Source organism: Stylophora pistillata, chromosome 4 (assembly GCF_964205215.1).
Source record: "Stylophora pistillata chromosome 4, jaStyPist1.2, whole genome shotgun sequence".
NCBI lineage: Eukaryota > Metazoa > Cnidaria > Anthozoa > Scleractinia > Pocilloporidae > Stylophora > Stylophora pistillata.
In genome coordinates, this window is record NC_142522.1 from 14,784,783 (window position 1) to 14,794,031 (window position 9,249).

General features: G+C 38.4%; 1 protein-coding gene across 3 annotated transcripts; it reads right to left on the reverse strand.

Annotated features, from left to right (window-relative positions):
- Positions 1–250: 250 nt before the first annotated feature.
- Positions 251–7,951, reverse strand: LOC111322159 (uncharacterized). 3 transcript variants are annotated; one of them, XM_022925218.2, is made up of 5 exons: positions 7,795–7,949; positions 6,467–6,533; positions 5,498–5,575; positions 4,563–4,664; positions 251–687 (listed from the first exon to the last, which is right to left on the reverse strand). In XM_022925218.2, exons 1-5 carry the CDS (start codon positions 7,831–7,833, stop codon positions 617–619), a joined length of 357 nt encoding a protein of 118 aa, XP_022780953.1. In that variant the 5' UTR covers positions 7,834–7,949; the 3' UTR covers positions 251–616. The 3 variants fall into 3 exon arrangements, with proteins under 3 accessions (XP_022780953.1, XP_022780960.1, XP_088614644.1); XM_088758518.1 differs by lacking the exon at positions 251–687 and adding an exon at positions 2,309–4,061 and having other exon boundaries at positions 7,795–7,951; XM_022925225.2 differs by lacking the exon at positions 5,498–5,575 and having other exon boundaries at positions 7,795–7,950.
- Positions 7,952–9,249: the final 1,298 nt, after the last annotated feature.

The following is a 9,249-nucleotide window of genomic DNA, read 5'->3' on the forward strand; positions in this document are numbered from 1 at the left end:
GATGGCAGCAAATGATCTTCAGGCAATAAATGACTCTCAATGTGTCCCAAAAAGGGAAGCAAAATGGATAAATTTTGTCCTCAAATAGGCCAGGTTTTGAAGGTATTGGGGCAACCCTCCCCCCCCCCCTCCCCAAGACAGACAGAATAACAGTTGAACAATAACATGAAAACACAAAAAAGTTGAGTAATGAGTCAGTCTTACATTCTGTTCTGGCAGAACATTCTGTTGTTATGACATTGTCAAAGGATTGATTTTTTTAAACATTTATTTATAATCCATGTTATGACAAAGAGGTTGATTTTTTTTTAAACATTTATGTACAACTCACTTATCCATACATTTAATTAATACCGTATTAGTAATGTGCAATTTCTTAACAGCCCATTTCTAAATAACCCTTGGCCTCATTTTCAAAATGACTCTTGGTGCTCATCCTTTCATATGATAATAAGTTTTCATTCACATGCAAATTAAACTCATTTTCACAAGAATGGTTGAGCACCAGGCCTCGTTTAGAAAAAGAGGCCAAGGGTAATTCAGAAATGGGGTATTGAAACATTTCTTTCTTCACGTGGCAGACCAGTGATCACAAAGGTAAATCACAAGTGCCATTTCATTCTTTAATGAAGTCTTTGTCTCCAAATTTTGATGTCTGCATGGGAGATGCATAGTTCTCTTTATTTCCTATGACAAACAAAAGAATATATAATAACTACCTAAATTAAATAAACAATCACCTAAATACTGGATGCAATATGTATATCCATTTAATGATATTGACACACTTATTTTTTTGTTCTCTTACAACCAAAATCTGTAGTTCTTTTTAGCATTCCATGTTTGGTTTAAACCAACATTAAGATGGTTAATCAGATGGATCATTCTGTTGAGTTAAAAGAACATTCCCTAAGAGAGAGGTTTTCCCCTCTCACAGTCAACTCTGACCAGGTGATCTGTGACGTCATTGCGGGGGCCTGGGGAAAGAAATTTTAATGCAATATCCCAGTAACCAACGCGCGCACCAATTCAATCTGTCTTCATGGCGGCCGGTCGGCGTGATGCGAGGTCGATGTAGCTAACTACTTTCGCACTTTAACAAGTGAGAAGACTTGTCAGGGTAGTTTGAACAATGCAGCTACTGCCATGAAAAGAAACTCCGTGTCTGCGTGGTTAAATACTTTGACAGCTTTTCGCGATGAACATTGCAGACAATCCAAACGTAAGCTCGATGTACTCATGCATTGTATTAGTATGAAGTTTGCTTTTTTATTTCTTACTTATGTACTAGATCGGGCATTCGCTTAATCAACAGTAAATGTTATTCGTAATAAAGCTGCCTTGTTTCTGGGAATGGTGTGTTTGTATTGATTTTATTTTTTATATGTGCTGATTTTAAAGAAGTTTTGATCGAGCCTTCGTTGCTCTCTCGAAGTCAGTTCCATTATCGCGGGCTTTTAGACGCGGCGTTAGTCAGCATTTAAAGTACTTTTAAATATGTATTGTTTCTTTTGCCGGCCAATTGTTTTTATTGTGATTTTTATTGTTTGTTTGGATGTCTTGTCGAGCAAAGGAAAATGTGCTTCACGCCGAGTCAGTAATTCGACTTCATTGCCCATTTCAAAACTTTGGTAAATTTTAGAAAAACATAAAGAATTTAAACGAACATCTTCGTCTTTATCCGGAGCACAAACTGGATGGCTTGTCAACCTCTCGGAAACGGGTTTCATTAAGACAAGGCGCAGAAAAATTTCTAGACGACGAGAGTAATCCTTCTTCCAGGAAGCAAAGGGTCAGTGAACTGTCTGAACGATGAAGAACTTGTGGATTTAGTTTAACCAAAGATTGCCAAAATTGTGTCACCTGTGGACTTTTTACTGCAAGGAACTGATGGAAATAATGATTTTCACAGCAAATTATGCAAGTTCAGAGATGAACTTTACCTACACTACCCAGAACTTTAAGCACTGTTTTGTCCAGAGCCCTCACCAAGCACTGGTTTCTACAACCCGAGGCAAGTGTTCACTGAAATAGTTCAAAAGAACAAACCTAATTCTTGCAACTGGCTCCTTGAAATTGACAATGGTTCTTTTTTCAAGGATGTTGTTATGCCTTGTGTTTTTAAAAAACAGCACTCTGCATTTTTGGAATTTTCTTGTGGAATTGTTGGGTCCCTTGCGATTGGACAGAAGGAAACACAAGATGCACTAAGAAACAAGTGGGGAAGAAATTGGAAGTGGCCATTGGCATCAATCCAATTTTGAGTAAAGATGAGATTTTTGGTAATCTGAATGACACCCGCCAAGAATTACTGAAACAAATTGGTCTAGAATTTAATGAATACACCCAACAATTGTCAGGTTCTGATGGATTACACAGATGGTTTTCCGTGGCTTAAATGGTCTCATTATTTTACCGCAGAAACCAGTGCAAGAGTGAAACTAGTTGAGCCTTACAATTTACTTAGCACAGTTTTGACTGTTGCCCTTTGGTTGGGGAATGATGACTATGAGACAACAAAAAAAATGTGGTCATGCTGTTTACAAACAGCTTCAAGAGCTAAAAACAATTAAACATCCACTGACTGGGCAAGAAATAAAAATTATTAGTCTAAGACACACTTGTGGGGATAGTAAGGAAAGAAGGTTATCTACTGGCAGTTCATCTGCCAAATCTACTTATCCAATCCCAGAAGCACCAGCGCCAACTGGGTGACATGAAGATCATCTGTCCAGAACCAGTTTGGACAGTTTTAGATGCCGAGAGTTGCCAAAAAAAAATTTGAGAATGAACTATGTGGAAAAGCCCCCACTAAAGAAAAGTGCAGAATTTGCAAATCAAAATCTTGGGAACACTGGGCGTAAAAATTTGAATGGTACAACCTTTTTGGAGTACTACCCTGGTACTGCTCACCTTGGGTTTCGGTCACCTGAAACACTATGTTTGCGAATTGCAAAAATTGCGGCAGGTTAAATGTGCCTTTTTGAAACTAGTTCACATCAACATTGATTGTATTGTGCAAGAAAATATCTATATCTCATCCACAGAAAGTTTTTTTGGTTTAACACACTTTGGCACCAGGAAGTTGTCTTTAGCTTTACTTTCCTTGAAACAATTGAGGTAGGGGTCTGTAGGGTGATTATGGACATTTCTACAAAATGTGTAGCTCCGTAAAATATTGATATCTCCCCCTTGGAAGGGATTTTTTATAAGCACCCCACCCTCCAGAAATTCTGAAAAATCTCCAAATATTCTTTTTACAGTTTTTGGTCTTTGAGAATGAGACCCCCAGGAATTTTCATTTGCCTTCTGTGGAAGGGGTGCGGGGATAATGGCTAGTTACTGGAACTACACAATAAGAATAACAAAAACAAAATGTGTAAAGCGACATGTTAAAAAATTATCAAAGTCCTTTTAAATTTAGGAAATAACATGTATGCCTATCACAAGTTTGCACCCTTTCACTAAAAATCCTGTAAAATTATAGTCTACATTTTACATAAATTGGGTATAGTATATAACCCAACTGATACTGTATAGCACAATGATATCTGGAATTTTTACAGTTTAAAAAAGTAGTTGTGTGCTACACAACTCTGCAAGTCTGTTCATTTCATTTCTGTTCATCTTCATAACTGAAGATTCCTTGAGTCTAGATGTCACATCATTACCAAAGTTGGAGAGGAAGGTTCGAAGGCAGAGTTGTATCATTGAAGCAGAAGTCAACCAAAGATTCGAGTGGCAAATGGACGGAGGAATGTATCCTGGAAAGTGAAAAACCACCCTACCGGATTACGGTGGGACTGATGTGTCAAAATGAGCCTAAATTGAGCCAGTTGAAAGAGCTGCTACAAAAAGTTCCATCCTTGAAGCGAGCACCCAATGGAGGCCTTCAGGCAACTTACCAACCAAGCTCAAACGTCCATGGAAATCCCGAGGAAGGTATCCGGTCTTCAAAGATCCGACTCTCGTCAGAGCCGGGTAGTTCGCTTGTGTACGTCTCTTAAGCACATTACCATCACACAATAAAACTGGGTACGTCGTCAAAAATTATGTACTCCCTGATGGAAATGAGTTTTTTTAAAACAGTCTACTGTGGGAAAGAATCGAGCGCTGAGGCAAGAATACTATCCCAGCATTGGACTCACAGAAGCCATCCAAGTAAGTAAAATTTTCACCTTTCAGAACAATAGGTGTCTTTCAGAACATTTCTTTGTCGCAAACTTTCCCGCATGGCAGCTGACCGGCCGCCATGCTTCGAAAACAGATTGAATTGGTGCGCGCGTTGGTTTAGGGGATATGGCATTAAAATTTCTTTCCCCAGCCCCCTGCAATGATGTCACAGATCACCTAGGATGGGTTTGTGGTTGTTTCTTATGACATGGGGCCACTGAGCAAGAGCCTAGAACAAAAGTTCAGGAGTACAATATAACAAAGTATGTATTAATTAAAAAAGTATGTATTATTAAACCCTAGCAAACCATTATGGAATGGGAAAATTTATTTTTGGGGAAGAGAAAGGTGGCAACTTAAAAGCTCAACCAAAGGTTAACTAAACTTACCTAATGACTGATTGATATCTGAAACAGCAGAATCCACATCAGATGGAGGGAAAGATCTCATAATTCTGTGTGAAACAAACCATCCAGAGCAAGCTCCAGTAGCTAAAAGATCCAAAAAAAAATTTAAGAAATTCAATCTACAAGGTAAAAAGTAAAACATGGCTGTACCAATTCATCCTAATGAGTACCTTTTTAACATAAAGTGTCATAGTTTGTCTGACAATGTAACCAATTCTGAGCTATATTGGATGTGACTACATTGTGAGAAAAATAGTTATACTTCAAATGTAAGGAAAAAGAGTTTCACATGTATTAACTATGTTCACTTGGAGCAGTAAATTAAATCCTGAAATTCAATTTTATGTCCTCTGATTTCTTTTCAATTATAAGCCTGCATTAAAAAGGTTCTGGGCTCTAAAGAAATACCTTACTTATAGGTTTTTCTGCCTGAAACATTACAAGTAAGTTTTCCAGTTGACAAGCACAGTAATTTTAATAAGTCATTTAAGGACAAGATTAATGTACTGGGAGGCATTTCTAATTCAACAGGAATATGACACTCAAAATGTAGAAACTTCTTAACCATTAAACACCCACAAATGACCAAGACAAAATTTCTCCTTACAATATCACTCCAATATCAGTACAATATCAAACAGACAAGTGATAAGAATAGAGAAAAATATCAATAAGGAGATTATATAATTATGAATTATATGGCAGAGCATAAGGGGTATAACTCATTAGAGCCTGGAAGTGAAATGTGAATAAGTGATGTTGGCATACAGTGTTTAGATCCAGGTGGAACTGTTTACTTCGAATGACAGTAGACAACAAAATGTTGTTGGAATGGAACTTAATAGGTAGAATTGAGTAAATGAACTTTTCATATCTCATTTATATGTCCCAAAAAAAAAAATCACATTAATACATACTTAGGGATAAGAGTGGAATGTACTTCTTGGGTATTTGCAGCCGAAAGAGTGAAAGACCTGCATAAGTCACGCTACTTCCTAAAGAAATGAAGAAATAACTAATATGTACAAAACCACGAAAAGTAATGTGTGGGGGAATACCCCATCCCCCCAAATCTAAGTTGCTGATTTTGACCAACTTCTAATTTACACATTCAAACTTATACCAAAGAGAAAATCCATTTCAGAATGGGCAGAAATTTCTTAATTTCTATAGCATTCTGTTCATGTAAACATACCAAGTTTCTTAGTTTCATGCACTGTTTAAGATATCCAATACAAATATGATGTATGTATAGTAAGTGCCACTAGGTCTGATGCCTCATCAGCGCATTTGTCATATAATTTTCAGCAATGAGCTTTGCACAGGGTGGCTCCTCTTGTGCACTGTTTCCAGGTAGAATTAAAATTTGGAATTTTGCGAAGGAAGGAAACCCCAAGGACCTGAAGAACAAACTTGCAAACAAGGACGAGGACCAACAACAAACTCAACCGACATGTGATATCAGTTTGGGGAATCAAACTCAGGTCACAGCAATGGGAGGTAGTCGCAATCTCACTGCTGGCCACCATCCCTGCTCTCCCCAGAAGCTACTCTGTAGTCTTACTATACAATGTCCTGCTCAAAAATTTTATTTCAACAGAAACCCAGTAAATTAAATGTGGCCATCGCAGGTTAATTCGATTTATCCACATCAACACATCAATCATTTGCCTCAGTCTTTGCTGGCTCCGATGCTCTCCACAGACAGATCATAGTACAGTATTTCCTACATCGTCAAATACCCGTTTTATATTCTTTGATCGGAAGACAGTAATTAACTGCACCACTGAACTGATCAACTGCTCATAAAGAATCCCCTACAGCCTCTTATTAAAGTCAACAATCAGAACATTTCTGTTAAAAGACGCTTTCTTGTTCGAGCTTACCTACGATTATCGACCACAAACCATACCAAGCTGCCTTTCCTTGATGCTTTCTCCACTCCAATAGATCCTGCAACGACAAAAGGAAATCCAGGATAAAAGTGACACCAGTGTCACAAACAAAGGACTTAGCAAGATTACAATTACAACACATAACAAGCAAAAATAATGGAAAAATAGGTTTCAAAGATGGCCTGTAAACACAAAGTAAGGCCTAACATTCTTATTATTATTATTATTATTATTATTACTATTACTATTATTATTATTATTATTATTATTATTATTATTAAAAAATACTTAAAGAGGGAGCCCAGTTCGCCATAGCGGTTTTCAGTGAGGCCCTCAAAATCAACAATGTATAAAATAAGTAATCACGTAATTAAGGCTTACTGTATTTTGCGAAACCAAACCAAACCAAACCAAATCAAACGAAACCAAACGAGTTAACCCGTACTATATTTTGCGAAACCAGCTCTTCGAAGACTCTAGCGATATATAACTTATTTCTTCCGATTCTTAAACACTATTCGTAGATACAACTCGATGCAGTGATGATTTGTAAATAGAGAGTTTGAGCCAAAAGGTCATCACTGCATCGAGTTGTATCTACGAAAAGTGTTAGAGAATCGGAAGACATAAGTTGCATATCGTTAGAGTCTTCAAAGAGCTCGTTTCGCAAATTACAGATTTACATATCTGTAATTTGCGAAACGGCGCACTTCTGACCTTTTGGCTCAAACTCTTAATTTACAAATCATCACTGCATCGATTTGTATCTACAAAAAGTGTTATAGAATCGGAAGAAATAAGTTACATATCATTAGAGTCTTCAAAGAGCTCGTTTCGCAAATTACAGATTTACATATCTGTAATTTGCGAAACGGCGCACCTCTGAGCTTTTGGCTCAAACTCTTTATTTACAAATCATCGCTGCATCGAGTTGTATCTACGAATAGTGTTTAAGAATCGGAAGAAATAAGTTAGATATCGCTAGGTTTACTCGTTTCGTTTCGTTTCGTTTCGTTTCGCAAAATATAGTAAGCCGTAATTAATAGGTAAAAACTCACGGTGGAAATGTGAAATATCTAAAATATGACAGAAACAGAAAATAATAAAATTGATGTGCAAGAGATGACACACTAACGGAGCCTATTAAGATTCCAAATATTTGAGCGATGAAATTTTAAAAGCATCATAAGGTAGACCTCTCATGTCTTCTGGGAGGGAATTCTAGTCTGTCAATGCACTATCAAAGGATCTGAGCTTTCCACATGACATGCAGTTTACCCTATTTTTAAGAAAGATAACAACAGAGAAGCTCCTCTTACAGGGCGTTCGTGAGCGGTTTGTCGATTGACCCAATCCATGCCACAAAGACGGTGGGTACGATTAATTTATGTTCACATCACGGAAAACAGTAAAGCCTTCATGTTAGATCCATATCACGTCCCACTATAACTGATATCCGTTAGTACTAAGTATTACAATCTTCATGTATGTTGCATGGTATGTCCAAGCTAACCTTGTTCTATTAGTTACTCTAGTCTTCTTTGAGTTACCCTTGTTCTACCCCATTCACCCCCATCTACCCTAAGTTACCCGCATTGTACCACATTAACTCTCATCTACCCAAAGTTGCCCATGTTCTACCATGTTAAATCTCATCTACCATAAGTTACCCATGTTCTACCACATTAACCCTCATCTACTCTAGGTTAGCCGTCTTTCACATCGTTTACCCTAGCTTAGCCATGTTCTACCACGTTTACCCCCATCTACCCTTGGTTAGCAATGTTCTCCCACGTTTACCCCCATCTATACTAGGTTAGCCATGTTCTACCACGTTAACCCTCATCTGCCCTTGGTAACCCATGTTCTACCACGTTCACCCCCATCTACCCTAGGTTAGCCGTGTTACACCTCGATCGTTTACCCCGTCTACCCTAGGTTAGCCATGTTCCACCACGTTTACCCCCATCTACCCTTGCTTAGCCATATTACACCGCGTTTAGCCCATGGGTAAAGTCTAGGTTAGCCATGTTCTACCTCGTTTACCCCCGTCTACCCTAAGTTACCCATGTTCTACCACGCTTTCCCCCATCTAACCTTGGCTAGCCATGTTCTACCACGTTTACCCCCATCTACCCTAGCTTAGCCATGTTCTACCACGTTAGCCCTTATTTACCCTAAGTTACCTATGTTTTACCACGTTTATCCCCTCTACCCTGGGTTACCCATGTTCCACCGCGTTTACCCCCATCTACCCTAGGTTAGCCATGTTCTACCATGTTAACCGTCATCTGCCCTAAGTAACCCACGTCTAATCTCATCTACCCTAAGTTACCCATGTTCTACCACCTTATCCCTCATCTACCCTAAGTAACCCATGTTCTACTACGTCTAATCTCATCTACCCTAATTTACCCATGTTCTACCACGTTAACCCTCATCTACTCTCAGTTAATCGTGTTCTACCACGCCATAGTTAGTAGAGGGGACTACTAACTATGGAATGAACATGTGTACATGTGTGATAGATCCTGGTTAAATTAGGGTTAATGTGGGTCAAAGTGGTGAAACGTGGCTAACCTCGGGTAGATTGGGGTTACCCTTGTAGAACATGGTTAGCTAAGGTAGATGGAAGTTAGCGTGGACGAACAACGCTAGATAAGGGTTAGCGTGGCCTCTACTAACTATGTTCATTCCAAGGCGGAAGGGAGTGGAGACTGTTTCGTTGAGAAAAGTATATAATTAGATATGAGTCATAATTGATTGACAATTAA

Excerpts from the sequence above, each read along its gene's own strand:
- LOC111322159 (XM_022925218.2), bottom strand. The coding sequence starts at position 7,833 with ATGGATTGGGTCAATCGACAAACCGCTCACGAACGCCCT. Across the intron at positions 5,576-6,466 it reads TTTGTGGTCGATAATCGTAG|GAAGTAGCGTGACTTATGCA; the intron begins GTAAGCTCGAAC and ends TCATTTCTTTAG. Across the intron at positions 688-4,562 it reads AGATATCAATCAGTCATTAG|GAAATAAAGAGAACTATGCA; the intron begins GTAAGTTTAGTT and ends TGTTTGTCATAG.